At 41.3% G+C, this 20,356-nt stretch overlaps 1 protein-coding gene across 1 annotated transcript; it reads right to left on the reverse strand.

Annotated features, from left to right (window-relative positions):
• Positions 1-6,339: 6,339 nt before the first annotated feature.
• LOC115908327 (protein enabled homolog) lies at positions 6,340-9,954 on the reverse strand. Its single transcript, XM_030956826.1, has 3 exons — positions 9,239-9,954; positions 7,470-7,557; positions 6,340-6,397 (listed from the first exon to the last, which is right to left on the reverse strand). Exons 1-3 carry the CDS (start codon positions 9,506-9,508, stop codon positions 6,384-6,386), a joined length of 372 nt encoding a protein of 123 aa, XP_030812686.1. The 5' UTR covers positions 9,509-9,954; the 3' UTR covers positions 6,340-6,383.
• Between the last annotated feature and the right edge of the window lie 10,402 nt (positions 9,955-20,356).

Here is a 20,356-nt window from a genome sequence, read left to right on the forward strand (position 1 = left end):
TCAATCATAAAATCTAGGTATAAATTATTGTTCAATCAACCAGCTTTTCAAAACTTTTTGCTAGGTAAGAATTAAGATTTTACCTAAATTAAAACCCTATTAGCAGAGCTTATCACACATACTGACATTCTTTTCTGCAGTTAAGAAAGTTGTCCCTAAGACATTACTGTTTCATTATGAAACCCTTTATCAAATTAGAAAAAAAATTACCAGGCACCTTGTAGTGCCAAGTTCTCAAGTTTGTCTGTGGAAAAGGAGATACATAAAAGAAATTCTTCAAGACATTTTTTAGTCTGTGGAAAACTACTAGGAAAGGTAAAAAAATAAAACCAACTTGAACTCACCGTTTTACAAGGTTTAACAAAACTATCTTCTAACTATTACAGTAATATTCAGGAACTACAGTGTTATTTCCCACATAAAACATGGGCCTTTGCCAAAGTAGTATGGAGTGAGAAAATGATACACGTATATCAAAACAACTAACTAGTGACTCAGAACTTCCTAAGTGCTTATATTTTACATCTCTGCAGAGAGGACAGTTAAAGAATTACAGAAGTAACTAGAAAAATACCAGTCCTCTGCAACAGTAGAAGCAGCTTTCTCTCTGCATCAAGTACAATAAACAGGAACTAGTTAATTTTTTCTGCAGCGGGAAAAAGGACTGCCATAAATACACTTAAAAGAAGGGGGTATCTGGAATCTTTTAAAGATTCTATAACATGTCACCCAAGGGATTTCTTATTGTTGTGCATCTTATCCATTGTTAAATTCCTGATCGTTTCTGTCCCAACTGCTGACATGTCCCACAGCAGGACAGTTGCTCCAACATTCTTGTCGGTCACAGCAGCATACAAAGCATACAAAACAGAGATTAAGTAACCCAAGTCATGCTACCCTTCTTCTGCCTTAACTGAGCTTTCTACTCTCTTTACCATCCATTCAGTTTTTTCATCTTCCTTTACTTGCATCCTTGATCACCTTCCACTTCCCAGGGAGTATCACACTATAGGCCTACATTTTTCTATTAGAAGTGGGGCATGACCAGCTACCACTTACCTGTAGGTCAGATTCCTCCAACACATTTCTAAATCACTAGATGTATTTTGCACTGACTACAATATAGATTATTTGTATAATAATCTTAAGCATTCATCACAGGCTGGTTTTGTTTTTTTCTTACCAAACACTGCCCCATTAATTCAAGCTATACATTGATAGCCAGGCATTAATTAGCTGGGTCAGCTCACAGTAACCAAAACCAGCCTGAATCCCAGATACTACCAAAACACCAATCATCCAAGTAACCATTTCTTCACTTCAAAGACTCAGCCTCTTGTTTACAGAATTTGTGTCAAAATTGTTCCATGCAAAGCATGTTGGCCACATGTAAAAGCCATTTTTTCCTTTAATTAGCTAGGGAGATTGCCTCCCTCAGCTAAAGTAATGTCTGAACCTGGTACAAATTTGTAATGCTCGAAGGAATTGGTCCTTCAAGTGCTAATCTCCTTCAGTCATGAAATGCCACTGAAGGCTACCTAAGTCACAACTATTTGCATTTACAGCTTTGCCTGTAGTTTGTTACCAATGTGAAGAACCTGACTCACTCCCACAGAGCCTGAAATAATTTAGTAATAAATTTTTTTGATCAAGCATTCTGTGTTTGAGCATTGGGCATTTAAGGCATCCTAGTCATGTCATCCTAGTAAGCTAAGTGCAGAAATGAAAATTCCCAACATTCCACCCCATCCCAATAAAAACACCCAAACCCCAACACCTGAGCCCAAAATTCACATAATTGCTCACCCATTTAAAAGGGAAACTAGCCAAAATTAAGTTTTGTTTAACAGTAAGAATAAAAAACTACAATGGATTTAGTAGTTTTATCTTCTTTACAGCAGTGAAAATCCAGAAAAAGTTATAAAATGAAACTCTCAGTCTCTACCTCCTAGTCAGTTCTCCTCCCACCAAGAACCCAACTGGCTGTAGTATTAAACAGTCTTGTATTACTCTATTGGAATGAATGTATGCAACATTTTTTGTTTGTCCTGTTCCAAACTGCAGTTTCAGAATGTGTAGCATGCAACATGGGTGGGAACATGTGCATCATCTCCGATTCCAGACAATTCCTATACACATTAACAGGTACCTGCTTCAACACTTCTCTTGCTGTATCATTGGAGACAGATGTTACACAGATACAAGAGACACGTGCACAGCAAATACCCATCAGAACAGATGTAGTAAATGAAGAATTCCAATAGCACACATTTACTTCCCTCCAGTATCTTTTCCTTTAGACATCACCAAAAAATAGGAACAGGAAAGGAAATTTGCCAGAAACTGGCTCTTCAGAGAACTGCAGATTTTATAGCAAGGTTTCTGTGAAGAGTCAGAACACTCCTTCCTATTCTGAATCTGTTTCACATACTGAATGCTATTAGCCTATTCACATGAAGATACCAGGACCAAAAAAAGAAAAAGCTTCAGAGAGTGAATTCTATGATTGAGGGATGACAGGGAAAAGTGGTATAGAAACAAATTCCAATGATCCCAGATTTAAAGAAAGCTGAGTCTTTACCAAGACTTCGTACACAAGACCACTTATGAACTACACAAATACGAGTGATGTACTGTAGAACATAGAGCATTGCAATAATTTTCTATGGTAGAAAGTCATCTATACCAGAGAAATCCAACTCTGTGCCACCACAGCAGGGGAGACTCCTTTTTAGATCTGTTCATTTCATGTCTTATGAACAAGCTCAAAATGTCTATGCCTGCCAGTCATCTCACTAGTCAATTTTGATATTCAAATGTCAGCATAAGAAAGTAAATTCTAAAGAACTGAGCTGTTTTCAGTATCACCCAGCGACAAATTTGTAGAAAAATGTTTCATTTCCCAGCATGCTTTCAGATACTGAGTACACAAAATTTTCTATGGTTAACAGAAAAGGTTTTACTTATAAGGCTAACTGTGCTATAGTAGGACTACAGGAAGTGTTAATACTGCTTGGAATTTTTTACTTTTTGTTTAGGAAGACAGTGTAAGCTATGCTCTTCCTGCATATACATTTTGAAAAAATAACCTCATTTTAGACAACTCCTAAAAATCCACACAGGCTTATCTTCATTAGACCATTCTCCTGAAGTTTGCGTGGTTCAGACTAATTCACAGCTCACTGTGAAAATAACTGTATCAAAGCCAGTAGAAATATGCTTCTCACACATGTGACATCTTCAACAGAAGAGCTGAATATATCTGCAGAAAATGCCTGTTGATATTTCTGCAGGATTTTAGAATTTGCACTTGTTTCGGCCATCTAACCACTCCTCTCTAGTAACATCTTCTACATGAATATTGAACACAAGGATCAACTTAATTCAGTAAAACCAGCTGAACTTAGCAGCATTACTTTTCTCCCTACAGTCTACTGTTAACTACTTCAGTCTCAGCTACACTGAAACTAATGTACAGAGCTGATGATTATTTATGAGGAAACATTCAAATGACAGAAAAGCCCCGTTTACACAGAACTTAATGTAAGACAGGACTGGATTTACTTACTACATATCACTGAGAACAGCAAGTTGAAGTGTAAAAGTATAAACAGAGTATTAAGGTGTTTTCCAAAACGAGCACATGACTAACGTGAAACTTTCAAGTTCAAAAACTAATAAGCCAGCGCTGTATTGAAGGCATGCCAAGTAAGACTAGTATTAGAAAGGCAGTGCCATAATTGCTTTTTGACTAAAGCAGAGCTTACTACATTGTGAAGATGCTGTTTAAGTTACAAAATCATTTTTCATACCTGCACCATGTCAAAGTATTTTCCAGGCATTAAAAGAATTTATGATGGGAATACAAATTTTTGTCACAAAGTTTTCATTTTCACATAAAGGCATTAAAACTAGGTAGACTGCAACACACTCAATGGACAAGGCTCCACTGACATAAAACTTCCCTGTGCAAGCACTTAATATTAAAAGGCTTCATTGTCCAACTAATAAACATCTTTGGGCATTTCCAAACTTGATACTTACATGGCAGTATAAACATGATCACATATTAAAACATTTTCTGCATTTTGAGAACACTGTTTTTATACTTTAAGGAGTTAAACCTTAAATCACCAGCAGATTACTGCAGAAACTGAGCATCTAGAAATCAGGACAAGACACACACCTCATCTGCTGACTCCACAAACACAAGCTTCCTCTAATCAGCAAGACTAAGAAGAGAATTTTAAGCTTGGGAATAGAGTATTTGGGGCAAGAAACCTATCTGAGCAATACTTCCTGAACAGAGATAGACACCAAAAGCAGTGGAAACTGAGCAGCATGCACAAGTCCAACATGGCTTGGTTACTTCAGAAAGTTTAAGAATGTCATAGGCATCTATGTATTTTTAACTTCTTGCTAGAGGACAGAGTAATATGGAAAGATAGCACTGCAGTACCCAGTGTTCAACACTCTTTAAGAACGACCCATTTAGCTTCATATTCCATTTGAATTTGAAGTAAGAAGAGCAAGGGCAGCATTGACCCATATTTTCCCACCACAAAGGAACTCTATTCTACTTTAAAGTACTATATAGGGTCTAGCAGTTTAAAGCAGCAAAGTGAGTAATTTGAATTTATAGCATTAGTCCTCTGTAAGTCTGTTTGAGAACTAAACCCATCAACATTTGAGCTACGAGTGCAGTTTACTACTATGCAGCCCATTTAACAATGCAAGATATGTTTGAATGCTCAACTTCCAGATTTTAGTGACCCTTCCTCATAGAGCCAGTTAAATCTTGCTGTAACCACCAATCTCAGCTTCTTTGAAGCAGATATTTGGATGAGTTTTCCTCTAGGTAAGTTCTTCAAGAAGCTCAAGAGATGCTTTACTTCATTGCTATGTGTCACATCCTAAGTGATTCACTAAGAAAGTTACAAGCTGACCACTGGTATACTCATCAATGTAGACACTCCACGATAAGTGGACACATCTTAAGATTCCATAGGTGATGAATGATTAAGGCTCTGTCTGTAACCTTATTTGTTGCTCTTTAATTTGACACATTCTGGATGGAAGAACTGAGGCTAAAAATGCACCCCATTATCATTTAGAAAATGCAGAGTTTCAATATAGTAAGAAGCATTACAAAAGAAAGCTGCTGAATCCTTAACGTAATTTGCATTTGCAAAGCAAGCTTATCCTGAAAAAGTCTGAACTTTCATGCAGATTGATACTCCAAGATCCATTTTTTCCCAACAAATTCATGAAAAAAACTGCAAACATGCATACACCTCAGTTTAATAGAAAAGTAATGGTATAAGCTTTGAAAAAGAAATAAAAAACACTCAAAAATTTCAATGAATACATACTGTCAGAAACAAATCCAATACATACAAACAAGAAGCCAAATACAAAAAAAAATCCAAGTTTGGTTACACAGAGAATTACATGACATTAAAAAAAAAATCTTACAAATTTAAAATTTCATGGATCAGTGAAGGAGAAATTCCTTAAAGCTACAAGGGTGTTTCAGCCTCTATCCCCACCAACCTCAACAGGCCGGGACAAGTGCAATACCACAGACACACACAGCATTGCAACTGATCCCAACCTGTGTAGAAAGGGGTATAATTTTTCCACACTCACTGACTGACTTGTCACTGCCACAGTCAGTTTTGCATGGATTTGCACAGCAGAGTATCATACAGCTGGATGCAAACCTGCAAAACTAACCAGAGAACAGTGTTCAATAAACAATAAATAAATTTTAAGACATTCTTATTGCGTAGTTCTACAGCTAGCAGTACTTTAAGTGCTTATAATGCAGTAGATTAGTGAACACTACCTGCACTATAAGCACTTTAGTGCTACAAGAGCTGTCATTCACTAGACTGCTGTTAAAATAAAGAAGGCCACAAAATATCCCATAACCAGCAGAAAGCATTCAAAGTCCTTGATGTAGATTATAACAGGCCACCATCAGCTTTGCATAGATTTGCACAACCACTCTCTTCTTGTAGTGCAACTATGCAAAACTAACAGAAGTCTGCAAAGCAGAAAACTACTGGAACATCTACAGTCTCAACCTGAGTGACTGGATGAAGACATAACTTCTTATGCCAGAAGGAGCACTTAGGGCAGTAGATGCTAATCTACTTCACTATCTGCACTAGATGCACCTTAGTACAAAAAGCACTTGACACCACCACACTGTACCTTTCCATTCTCTGAAGTCCTGCAAGATCTCCTGAGGCAGTTGTCAACATAATGCTACAAGTGCCTTCACTGCAGTAGGTTCTATATATCACTACCTGCACTGTAAGCACTTTGACATTACTCTGACGCAAACAGCGTTTTTTTAGTAATCCAAGATATGCTGTCTACCTTGTACCTGCTGAAAGAAAAGAACAAAGTGAGTATTTGATCAGGTTTCAAATTACATGCTTTGGAACAAATATTCACATTTCTGGGCTAAAGATCTCCTTCAGAGTAAACTGAAGCAACCATCAGTCTCAATCCAGGACACTCCTATGCAACACTAAGCAGTATCAAAATCAATTCTGATTCACAGTAGAAGACCCAAATGTGAAAATTAAATAAATGCTTCTCCCACACTATTTTCAGAATTCCACAACAACTTGAAGAGTTAAAAATACCTGACTTCTCAAAGCAAACCTGAATTTGGTGAAGAGCTCCCACCAAATCTTCAATTTAAAAAGTTTACAACCAAATTCCAGAAAACCAGGAATTTAAAAATTAAGGTCAACATATCCTACCACTGGCTTTCTAATGTCCAGAAACCACCTTATGACGTAGCAGGTATCTTTCTAAGTTTTCCAATTACTCATTTTGCTGTCCAGTTAAGAATATTTGCTGCTACTGCCACAGACACCCTGTCTCAAATTACAAATTCTACCATGGCATTTAGGTTAGTGTACCTAGCAACAAAAAGCAAGTTCTAATGATACCTGTAAAATATACTACCACAACCAAATTACACCTCATTACAGACCTGAGGTTCAGCAATGCAGGACAGCACCATATTCGAAATTTGAAAATGTATTTGATTCCTTCTCTAACAGGAAGATAGACCTGAAGGAACACATAATGTCTCCCTTACGTGATACTTACAGCCAATTTAACAATACTTTAAAACTACAATAAAACTAGTTTCTATTAGACTAACTAAAAAAAAGGTTCAGTAAAAAAACAAAAATCTAAGATATCAAATTTAACATTTTTATAACTTCCTCACTGTCAAACTGCTTTAGTCAATCAAATGGTTGCTTGGGAAACTTACATTAGTCTCCTCTAAATGAGTGAAATTGTGGACTGCTACACATGCATCCAATCCCAAGGAACTCTTTGGAATTTAGTGGTCCTAACTGTAATCTAAGCCAGAGCCGCAAAAGAACTGCTTCTGTCCCCATATTTAAAAAAAAAATTATTAAAAAATAAAAACTTACCATCATCCATTGAAACTAACTTCCTCTGCAAGCACACTGCTGCAACATCCACAGAAAGCTTCATTACGTCCAGCTGCACGTGGGGACACTGCGAAAAAAACCACCGAGTTACTTGCATTTTGTTTCTGAGGAATGAACAAAGTCACCGGGGAACTTCCCAAACCCAACGTTCCCCATCCCCACTCCACCCTTCCCGGGAGGGCGCGAAACGCTCCGTACCCCTTCTGGCGGCCATGAACCGCCTCGTGCGACACACCGCACGCGGGCTCACACTTTCTTCCCGGTAAGCGGATTCCCTGTGCGCCTAGGCGGGATCCCTCCCGTGCTGCCGAGTGTGTGCCGTGGGCCTGGCCGGGCCGGGGCCGGGCCCGCTCCCCGCACCGCGCAGCACGTGCTCGCCGAGGACACAGAGCCGGCCGCCAGGGGGCGCCGCCGCCGGCAGCGCGGAGGTCACAGCCCGGCTACGGCGTGACGCCCCCCCGCGCGCCCGCCCGGGCCCCGCCGAGCCCCGCAGCCCGGGCGGACGCGAAAGGGTCGGGCCCGCCCGCGCCCGGGGGCCACCCGGGCCGGGAAGGGACCGCGGCGGGGGGAGGGGAAGCGACTCCCCGGGCCGCTGCTGCCCACACGCGGCTCCGGGCCTAACAGGGAACAATCGGCCTCAGCACGCAGCCGCCGCCATGTCCCCCGCCTCCTCCCCCTTCCCAGCAACATGGCGCCGCCGAGGGCCCGCAGCTGCCGCCGCCGCGCCGATTTCGTAATGAAGCTCGCGGCTCCCGAGCGGCGGCGCGGGGCGCGCCCGCTGTCCCCCGTCCGCCTGCCCGGGAGAAGCGGGAGGTCCCGCACCTCGGCGGAGAACTGTGTGTGGGGGGGGGAGGGGGGAAGAGACGGGCCCGCCGCCCCCGCCCCTCCTGCGAACAAAAGCCCATGCGGAGGGGCCCGGGACGCGCTCGGAGCCCGCAGCGCTGCCCCCTCCCCGGGGCCCCGCGCCCCCTCCCCCGGGGGGCGACGGAGCACAAAAGGGCCTCCGCCGGGAACTCCCCGAGAGCCCCCCCCCACGACCCGCGCCCTCCCCCCTCCGTTCCTCCCCGCCCGCCGCCTCTTTTACCGCCGCTGCCGTTCCCGAGCTGGGCGTGGGCGGCGAGCGGAGCCCCCGCGCCGCCGCCGCGGCCTCTGCCCCACGTGCGGCTTTGTTCTGGCGCCGCCAGCTCCCCCCCGCAGCCGCGCCGGGCACGGCTCAAACTTTCCCGGACGGGCCTTCCCCCCGCGGGCCGCGGGGGCAGAACCCCCGCCCGCGCCCACCCCCGGCCGCCGCTGCCATTGTGCCGCGCACGCCGCCCTGCCCTGCCCGTCCCGGGGGCTCGGCCGCTCCCCGCGCCACCCTGGCCCGGCGAGGCGCCCCGGGTCCGGAGCGCGGCGGGAGGAGGGGGGCGGGCGGGAAGGGGGCGGCGGGACTCACTGCAGCGGCGAGCGGCGCGCACGCTTTTTCAAATCTCCCTCATTCCAGCCCCTCCCGCCCCGTGTGCGAGCTCGGGAGGCGCCGCGCCATGCGCCCTTCTCCTGGCTCCCCCGCCGCCCACCCACACCCCCCCCCTACCGCCCCGGCCACTCGCAGCGGCCCCACCAGCCACCGTCGCCGCCGCCTCCGAGCTGCCCGCCCGCCTCCCGCCGCCGCGCTGCCTTCCCGGGCTCGCCCCCCGCGCCGGGCGGCCGCCGCCGCCGCCTCACAACAGGTTTCCTGTCACCGACACGCGCGCGGCAGCGACACTCACCAGCCAGCGGCCGCCGCCACCATCTTTCCTCCTCCTTCTCTCGCGGCCCCAGCGCGGCGTGGCCGGCCCGGTCGAGGGGAGCCGCTCCGCGCCGCTCCCCGGCGGGGCGGATGAGGGGAGGGGGGGAGAGGCCGGGGGGGGGGGGGAGGGAAGTGGCGCGAAGGCAGGTCCCGGCGGTAGCAGCGGCCGGGCTCGGGGACCATGTGGGTGAATGAAGGGCGGCGGCTCCCGCCTCAACGTAAATATCCACAAGCCCCGCTCCGCCCTCATTAGAATAGAAAACAAAGTGCTTCCGAGCGCCGCGCCGCCCAATCGCCGGCCGCGGCCCCCGCCCCCGCCCGCCGCCGCCTGCTGCGATTCATCCACGCACCAGGCATGCACCGAGCTCGCCGCCCGCCCGGCCTGCCCCGCGCTGCACGGGCACCGCCGCTGCCGCCGCAAACTTTGTCTCCGCGGTTCCGCTGGGGCCGGGCCGCGGCGGGGGAGCGGGGTGCCCGCCCCACCGCACCGCACCGCGCAGAGCTCCCGCCGGCGGATGGCGGTGCCGCGCGCATCCTGCCTGCGCAGGCGGTGGGGAAGGGGAGGGAAGGAGGGAGGGAGGAAGGCTCGGGGTGGGAGATGCACATGGTGGCCCCGCGGTCACGGGAGGACCGGGGAGGCCCGGCTGTGGGGGGCGGGCAGGGCTGGGCCCGCCCGCCGCCGCCCCGCGAAGTTGCGCGCGGTTGGGAGCGCCGCGCCCGTCCCGCCCCGGCCGCGTCCCCGGCCCCACGCGGAGCTGCGGGAGCAAGGGGGTGGTGCCGCATGTGGCTGCACTTGTCCGGAGGAAACTCCTGCGCTTGGATCTGGCAGAAAGGCAGGATAGGAAACCCAAGTCGGGAGGGTGCGAGTGGGAGAGATGTGGGAAGGCGAGCAGCATCAGCAGCATGCCCAGCCGGCGGTCTCGGATGGGGGTCCTGCTCAGACGGAGCCAGGTGCGAATCCCGGAGGTTGCGCTGGGCTCTGGCCGGTGTCACCCGCCGTCTTGGGCAGGCGCTCTGCGGGCGAGCCCCGGGAGCTGAGTCCCGCTCGGAGCCACCGTCGGCTGCGGCTGCCCCGAGGGCCCGTGGAGACCCGGGGCCGGCGGAGGTGCCAGGACCTGTGGGGACGGATGGGTGTTCATTGTCATAAAGCTGCCTAGATGAGGGGGCAAAGTGCTTAAGTGAAGTGTGTGACTAGGTTTTCCTGTAGACCTCGGTTTGTTTTTTTGTTGTGTTTTTTCTTGAGTCTTCGCCTCAGTTTGCTGGATTGTGATAGGAAATGATAGTTGGAGATCAACATACGTTTCCATCACATAGATACTTTACAGACTAGATCAAGCCTATATTTTAAAAGGTGAAAGTGCCTTTAGTTACTGTTATTATATTACATTATTTTGCACAACAGTGATATTTTACAGATCAGCATTTACAGATCTACAGTTCTTGGCATCATTATAAACAGAAAAATCACTTTGCCTTCTGAATACAACACCAGAAAATCCATAGCCTGAATTTGCCATTTCTAACGCACTTTGAGGGCTTGTTTGATTTCATATTATGTTTTTGTCCAGTGATTTCTGCAGACAGTAACATATTTGTTTTTATAAATTAATCTAGTAACCTTTCTCACATAGCAGAAAAAGTTTGCCTCTTCTCAGTTGGTCCTTATTTTGTAGCTTTTCAGACTAGGACACCAGTAGTTCCTATGCTCGTAAATACATTTCAATAAAGCTACAACAGTATCGCTTTGGCAACTTTGCTGTGTTTGAACCTTAGGAGTGTAATAAACCAGAGTTGTGTTTGGTGTTTTGTTTTAGTTCATATCTGATGTCAAATGTCACAGAAGTAGATTGTAAGTTTTTTCTCATCCACACCTTGTAGTTTTGGTTTGATTTTGTTTCTCATAAATATATATTTACTGATGTACACAAAAAATATTTTACAATTCTGTGTTTGATAAATGGCCTTTTCAGTACCATAGCTGATTTTTAAAACCACAGTAATGGAAAATGCAATTGGTTTTACACTTTATTTTAGTAAAACTGAAGTTGTTCTTCCTTGCACCCAGTTCCTCTCTTGCACCTTTAGCCCTCTTTACCTTCCCACACCCCCAAAACCATTTCTATAATTTTGAATTCTTTTTTCCTTTTTTTTTCTCTGTAATCCTCTAACTTCTGGCAAAAAGGCCAGTAAGATAGTAAAAAGATAGTAAGATGCAAATAGAAAAATATTTTTGTCTTGCTGCTTTGGATGATCTTCATACTTTGCCAGAGTTAGTGGCAATAGTTCCGCTATTTAACAGGTAAAGTTTCAACCCTTGTCTTACATCCAAAGATTCCAAATGGCTTTTGCAAAGCTGGGCAGGTATTCTCAGAATCTAGAGTAAATGAAGTGATAGGGAAAGTAACATCACAGCATACCAAACTTTCCACTGGCTGAAAGGAGCCAACAAAAGCATAAGTGAGGAAGAAGACTAGACTGATTCTTTTTTCTTTTCCAGTGACTTTATTCAGAGAGGATACTGCATTCAGGACCTAAGTGTCTTGTGTTCTCCCCACACTCAGAAGAAGCAGGCTACTGATGAAGAAAAATGTATTATTTCACTGATTCAACTGGTTGGGCTCATAGAATCCAATCTGTCTGCTACTGAAACCAGTGGAATGGTCTTCATAAAGCTGTTGTGTGCACTTGTCATCCACAAGCACACGTCGCTGTTTTGTGTTTTATGTTTCATAGCTCTAGTGGTTTCTCCTACAGATAACTTCACTTAAATGTAACTTCACAGTAGAATCTACTAAACTGAGAACAGCTTTCCTAAAGAGGAAATTCTAAATGCCCTCAAAGGAAAAAAAATTAAAACAGTAAATACTGTTGTGTATCTTGAAAAAAACACTCAGATATTAAGGCCCTAAGGTTGCTGTCCTTTAACATGTATGAACTTATCTGTCCTTTATAAAACACTGCCCATCTTATTTTCCTTTGCTACAGTAGGTGAGAATATCACATTGTAATATTTACCTTCACAATAGTGTAGCGCGGCAATTACTATTCCTGTGTAACAGATAATCTGATATAATAAGGTACAGAAATTAGCATATTCAAAGCCAAGACTGGCTCCTTAACAAAGGCCAGTTTGTTCTATTTAAATTGATAAAAAGAATAAGGAATAAATCGGTATCCTTTATACATCACTCAGGATCACAGGTAATGTGTATGTTATGCAGTACACACTACTAAGAAATCTTAGGAATTTGCTACTTTATCAAGCTATCTCTAAAAAGAAAAGAAAAATCACCTGAAGAAAAAATAAAACTTTCATCAGTCTGTTAAAAAAACAGCATTAACTAGTGAGATGTACAGTAGTGATGTCAGCTCCTTGTCCTCACGCTCTTCATTTCAGTGAGACTTATTAAAAAGAATTTGTAACATTCTTTTTGGTACTTTTAGGGTCTTTTATTTCTGAAAAAAAAGGTGCTCTGGTTTGGTATTTTACTCCCAACTTTAAAAATTTCCCTTAAAAAAAAGTGTTATTATTTCAAAGTACTGCAAACTGTTTATCTGTAACAGTGGTGACAGATTTAGTAGATTTCAGTCAAAAAGGAGAAAACAGGACAAACAATTCCCCAATATGTTTTTATATTTACTTAGCACTGCTAATGCATGAACCAGTTAAAAAAAAATAACTCGTCTAAAGTAAAACATTTTGGAATTACTGATTTTTTCACAGCTAATTCCTGCTATTCAAAAACAGTTTCAAAAACACAACATAAAAGTGCCCAAGCAACAAATATAATGGTGCAAGGAGGCTGTTTTTTAGGATTAGATTATCCTTTTCAGTCATACCATTTTTAAAAAATCAAACCTTTAAAATTCCTGCTCATTTTAGCATACTCAAATACACATGAATCATAATTTCAAATATTTATATTTAGAAGAAGGCATGTACTCTGTAGGGAGGTGAGTTATAACAAGATACAGGAGTCCTCAGTCACAGGCAGTTAAACATCTATATCTGATTATTATTCTTGGGAGCATAGTACTGCTATCATTCAACCATTAATTTTATTTCCCAGTGTTTATGATGTTATCCTATCTGGAGATCAGTGTTTGCACAGACTCTAGCTATTCATTTCACTTGTAAAAATGTTCCCCATTATATGTTAGTTTCACTTGAGGTATGGAAGTTTCTAATCTGTGGATATTTTTCACCATCTGCAGAGTTGAAAATTTAAGAGCTGAAGCAGCATGAAAAGAAGAAACGTTTATAACTGGAGAGTGTTGCATTTGCAGCAGTGTTTCCCTTACCTCTGTCCTCTGCAATTCGTTTTGTGCTCTCTGAGGCTGGAGTGGCTGGGTACAGGCAGGAGGATCCTTAAATCTCTCTCTTTCAAGCTGGCCAAAAGCCTCTGCTGATGTGTTTTTTTACACAGACAAGTTTTGCTGCAAGATCTGCCTTAGGTTTCTTGAGAATGCTAATAAGAAACTGGAAATATTCCTCAATAGGATGTTGTGCTACTATGAAATAGTTTGGAGAGATGTTTCTCTTACTGTGATCCAGACTCAGCTACTGGAAGCAAATGTTGCTGGGGAGAGAAAGACTGAAGATAAGCTGCCTCATCTTCAAGTATTCTGTCCTCTGTCTCACAAGCTTACTTTCTTGGCTGTTGAAATTTTCTCTCTTGTTTACTGTTTCAACCTATTCACTGCCTTTCCATTTCTCAATTCCTAAGAGAAATAGGAAGGTATCATGAAAAACACTGAACTGCTGGAGAACAGAAGCCACAGGGTTTACTTCACACCAAACTGGATCTAAAAATATTGTGGGGGGAGAGGAAGGGGAAAAGCACAGGTGTGAGCATGGTAAGAAGGGGAGAAAAGGTTGAGAGAGATTTGGACAGGATCTCTCCAGGATGAAGTTGTGCCCTGACACGGTTTTTATAGATGTTCGATAAGTTACTCTATCCTTCAGCCTTTCTCAGTACTGATAGATGTAATTCTTGTCTTCTTTCCCTTGGCATCCATGCAAAAAGCAGATACTTCTTGTTTTGCTTGCAAACATTCAGAATTCCTAAGAACATGGTTTCAAACCTCACAGTGGCTTTATTGAGGCTAAATAAATGAACATGCCAGGAGAGATAAAGCAAAGTGGCTGTTGCACCCTTCCCCAGAATTCCCTCTCCACATCAGTGGGGGCATTTTTAAACTGTTGTATAGGAATGAATCCTGGCATGTTAATACAAATAATTATGTGAAATACCTTCACAGGTGTGTAAGAGCAGTTAGTGAGATGCATGTGGTTATAGAGACATGGCTGTCTTTTAGGGATGTACCTGGGCTAGCTAACCCAAATGCTTAATACAGCCACCTGTCTCCTAGATTAATTAGAGAATGAAGATTAGCAATGAAGGAGTGGAAAAGGATGACTATGGTAGGTGGAAGGACTGGGGCAACATATGAATTGCATTGATTTGGGAATATGGCGATTAATAGACTAAGGGAGAGAGAGAATTAGTGTGGAAGAGGGAATTATTGAGTAATGAAGAGAAAATGATGAGTGGTGAAAAAACTGGGAATTTGAGAGACTTTTTATGTTCACGTGAGAGCGTGAGCTGAATGCCAAGGCACGGTGAGACCTTTTGAATGTTACAGTAACATCTGTAGATATTATAGATGTTCTTCAGAATAATATCTGTAAACTCTTGATATTTGTACTTAAGAAATTTATACCTCTGTCTGTTCCCAGAATCTGAAGTACTGATGATAAATTGTACTTTAGGTCTTCTGCCTTTGATTCTGAAATAAGTCAGTGTGTAAAGGACCGCCCCGGCACCAGGATCAAAGTAATACCTCAGAGGACATGATGCTAATGTTTTTGGAGGCATTTGGCAGCTTTTTTGACTAAACATAACCCTGCTGTCCAGTCAGAGTCCTGAATATTTGGGATGCACGTTGGACTGAGATACTTGAGAAATAAGTGTTTACGGACAATGTATAGTAATAAACATTATACTTCCCTTTACTGTCAGCATATCTGTTGACAATGAGCGTTACACATCAAAGACATCCTTTGACAACCCCTCGTTAGGAGTGTGTCTGGATCTGGGTACACCCGGCATGTCCTCATGCCAAGGGAGAATGAAGCTCTCCAGCCTCTGTGAGCTGCCTGCTCTCCATCATAAAGGCCCCTGCCTTTATTTAGTGCTTCTGCAAACATTCAGTCCTTCTTTTCCTCTCCAGTGCCATCCTCAGCTCTTACAAAGCTTTGTGGAGCAACCATCCTTTCTTCTAAGGTGAGAAACTGTGAAGAAAAAATATGGATTAAAAGGATTTACATACTCTTCTCATTTTAAATAATTTTAAGACATTAGTCAAGGTAGGAACAAACTTGACTAATGTCTTAAAATACTTGACTTCAGGTGTTTATTTTTCCTCCTTTTAATGTAGCTTTAGCTCAAACAACTTGCTCTATCACAGGAAAATATAGTAGTTTCATTATTCCCCAGCATTATCTGGGCAGGTAAGCTAGCTGTGTGCAGACTTTTGAAAAGCATTTGTTCTTGTTAGGGAGAATAGTCACTGAATTCAAGTGTATGGCTGTTCATATGTATGTAGTGAAGAACACAGTGACTCTACCCTTCATTGTGAGACTGTGCTGAAAGTGTTATACAAAAATAAACATATGTGTCGATGCATGTATCCACCAATAAAAATGGTAATGATGGCACAAGCGTTCAACCTGCCTTAGTCTACTGTAGAATATTTAGCCAAGATTTTATCTTTCTCCATAGCTTTGTGCCAGTGAGACTAGTGGTTCTTGGTGACATCAATGCGCACATTGATTAAAATCGTTTGTCAGGTCAGCAACCTGTGAGAATTTTCAACAGTTGCAAGCTAGGTTGAATACACTGGTTCCAGAAAAGTTATAGGACATTTCTTAAGAAGAATTCCCAAATTGTTTACCTCTCATTTTAGATATCTGCAAGCAACGAACAAAAAATATTTCCATTATTCTAATGGTGATTTTCACTAGGTGTTGCTAGCAAGGAGATGTCTGTATCAGTCACCTGACTGATGGAGAGAGCTCTGTTGCTTGGAAGGAATTTCTGACTAGCCCATAGTGCACAGTTAGTATAGAGTAGACAACATTTAGCTGAATTTTGTGATTATTCATTGTGGTTTTTTCTCCTACTCAAAGTGGTAGAGAGGCTACTGAGAGGTTTAGAAGTGAGATAATATAATAGATGCTGTCACTGCACTGACAGCAAAACCCACTATTCCCTGTGTCTCCTATTCTACAATTCATATTCCATCAGTAGGAAAGAAACTTTAATTTCTTCCAGAAATGGAGACTTGGACAAGAGTGATGCAGTCAGTAGCAGAGTAGTAACAGAGTGGGGAAAAAGAATAAAAAATGGTTCTGTGTCAGGACCTGTGATTAATTAGTTTGACCGCCATCTGTGACACATAATTTAGACATGCAGTCTTCTTGTGCAGATAGGTACATACATATCAGATGCAAATAAAGATGTATTTTCAACTACATTTAGACAAATTTCATCACCTTTTTGTTAGCTTCTTAAATCTTTTTCCAGTTGTGTGTATCTCAGCTGTGTTTTTCCAGTACTGTCTGCAACTGCTTTGAAGCTAATCTAGATTCTTTCATGAGCAGAGATTTATCTTGACTGAATATTGTGTGTTCAAGAGCTGGGCTAAAATGTAGCATGGAACTTAAAATATTGAAATACAGCAAAACAAATGCCACATTTGGTGAGCTTTCATATACTACAAGTCACTTGTCATGCCCTTGATACACAGTGTTCATTAGCAGAGTAAATCTTAAAAAAAAATTATACTGTTTTTTAAAAACAAAATAAATCCACACTTTTTAAAATCTCACATATTTATCTGAAGATAGCAAAATGTGGAAACGATTATAAATACAAATGTAATGAGTGAATGAAAATATAGATATAAAAATGTAATGAATAAATGCTGTTCTGGAGGATCTGATAAATACTATTTGAAAATTAAAAATATGGGAATCACAACTTTCATATTCAGAGGACAGATAACTTTTTATTAAGTTACAATAGGAATTAATTTTAAAAATAACTGTTTATTTAAATGTACTAACTGCTTTGCATTAGGAGACTCCTTCAAATGCTCTGGGAAGTAATATCTTTTTAATATAAACTTAACTTTTACTTTTAAATGTCATGCATATCGGTAAGACATGCATAACATTTAAATGAGAGAGCCCCTAGTTTCTTCTAATGAAATAAATTCAGTTAAGGACTTTTTCTTGTTACAATAGAATTGAAGTTGATCAAGTGTGTTTACAGTGTGAAGCATGCTTGTAGAAATTGACTCAGCTTATTCAGTGGATCTGCTCCTTGCATTTAATCCATGTCATATTTAGTCTACTGATTAAAAAAATCTGTTTGATTAGTCCTTATTCATTAAACCTAAGAGAAAAAAAAGTGTCCATGAAAGATTGTGGTATACTTTTCTCAGTTCTGTTTCCATCATTGATAGAGCTGTTAAATGTTAATTTGTAAAAACTCCTTATTTCTTCAGGGACATAAATAAACAGCATAGTTTCGTACTATTTCAATGTTCAGAAGCCAATACATTAGGATTTAAAAAAAAACAAAAACCAAATCCATTTGGGTTAGCATTTGCTATCTTCATCTTTTTATTTAGGATAAATTAACTACATATAATTTAAATTACAGATTTCCTTAAATGAAAGAAAGGATGTGAATGAAGTTACATAGTGTGTAAATTTTAGTTTGCTTATGCTATACAGGAGTTTGAGTATGAAGTTAAGAGACTTGCACAGCAACATATTACAACTCTTAACTGACAAGTTAAAAATTGAAGCCAGTAGTGTTGAATTTTCAGTGTTGTACAGGTGTGTGTGTGTAAAAATAAATATTTAATAGTTCTCAAAATAAAAAATCTGTTGCAGTTTCAGCTAGCTGATTGGTCATTTTTACAGTGAAAAAAACCTGGCAGTAATGCTAAGTTCAATCAATGGAATATGGCCTCAGATTTATTAAAATGAAAAAAACCCCATAGACATTGAACAGTGAAGAAATCAATTTTTTTGCCATCGAATGATATGCTAAAAATTAAAAATATGCTAAATAATTTTGTTGGTATGCCAAATAATTTGTAATACTTTGACCTAATAAAATGATTGGAATGGAACAAATACAAGACAAATGAAGAGGTAAAATAGGAATTTTATTAGGAAAAAAAATAAAACTATCCCATTCTTCTGTAAGAATTCATTGTAATCATTAAGAGACATAACAGTTATGACTGTTAGATATATGTTAAAAAAGGTTTTGCAGGATTACACATTAATAAAGTTTAGTCATGTTCCTTTTGGAGCAATGGTAAAAGAGCTATTTTTGACCTCAGCTGCACCATTTCCCTACATGAACAAACAATATTATAATCTCTATTTTTAGCTCTGATGAAATGCTGATTGTCCAAAAAAAATCTTAGCCTACTTCTTTCTTTTTAAGAAAAAAAAAAAAAAGAAAATTAATCAAAATTATCAAATCTTGTTCTGCCTTGTAAAATAAAAATAGTTTTAATGTTTTAATGAAAATATTTTTAAGAAAAGCCTCAGATGTATACTTTCTCTACTTATCTTCAAAATATTTTCTCATTTTGTTTTATTCCATCATCTCTTTTTCCATCTGTATCACTCTCTAGGTTCTTCCCTCAAGAAGACTTCTCAGGCTATAATTAGCCCAAGCATAATGAGCATGTTTCTGGTACTCAAAGGAAGCTCCTTTAGGTATCACAGCACCACGCTGCAGCATAGTACCCTGTGCATGCACTTGCAAAGCACTTTTTTTGTTTCCCCTAAAACTGCTGAGCACCAGTAACTTGCAAGATGCTAAATGCCCTGATTGCTCCTGCTGGGGTTTTAATACTTTCATTGGCTCCCTATGTGCTCAAATAAGAACAAATCAGAAATATGAGTGCAACATTTTGGCAATGGCATTATACTTCGTTATTATTAATTTCAGAAATGTACTTCAAATATTTATTGTATAGCTGTATTTGCAAACTGATATTAGCAGCATGCTTTATTGTGTCTTTCAGTCTGTAAAAGTGAAAATGATGTTTTGCTGTAATGTCAAAACAAAAAAAAAATTATTTTCATAATGCACATATGCATATGTTATTGGTCAACTGACATTTGTGACAAAAAAATCTGCAGTGATTCTTGTGTTAGACTGATGAATATTTCCTTAGATATTATCATTTTATTATCATTATTATTATATTTCCTTAGATAGTGTAATTTTTCTCTGATGAATGCAGCACAAGAAACTACGCATACCTTTTATTTTTGCAAAACAATTTCAGCTTTGGTCAGTTACACCAGTCAATGTCCTTCCAGTAATCTTATCTGATCAGCAGACAAGCAATATTAATAGCTTAAAAGTAGTCTGAACTTAAACTCTTCCATTTTATATTGGATGAATTGAATATTTTGGGGGTTGTGATGTACCTATGCCATTGTGGCACCTACAAAAAGGTTTACTTTTTATCACAACAGGGAAGAAGTATTCTAGGAGCTCTAAAATGAGAACATCAGGCTCAAACTCTTGTGAATAAGAAAGGCTACATGAAATAATGAGCTTGTACAATGTTTAAAAATTATTAGATTTTTTCTAAAATTTGTAATCTAAACTTTTTTAAGATAGTGCTTTACAAAAGGAGGAAAAAAAGTTGCATTACTCTGCTCTGCTCTTTTTCCGCAGCCCAGTATCTAAGCAAAATATTTAACATAATATTGATTCTTCTCAATAGCTTTTTCTGGCCAGTAAACATGAGACAGATTTATCAGTAACATAATTTTAGTAGATTTTGACACCTTATGGTAGCTAGCAACTTGATCCAACAAATGCAAGACTGAAGATAAAAACAAATTCATTGCAGAATAGAAGAGGGTGTAGTCAAACTGATACTGACAATATAAAGTGAATTACAACCCAAGACCTTATGCTCTATCAAACTGAGGAATCAACTTTCGTAGAAAACAGAAGAGAATAAGAAAGTTGTAGATGTAATC

The sequence above is a fragment of the Camarhynchus parvulus genome, chromosome 1, assembly GCF_901933205.1.
Source record: "Camarhynchus parvulus chromosome 1, STF_HiC, whole genome shotgun sequence".
NCBI classification, from domain to species: Eukaryota; Metazoa; Chordata; class Aves; order Passeriformes; family Thraupidae; genus Camarhynchus; species Camarhynchus parvulus.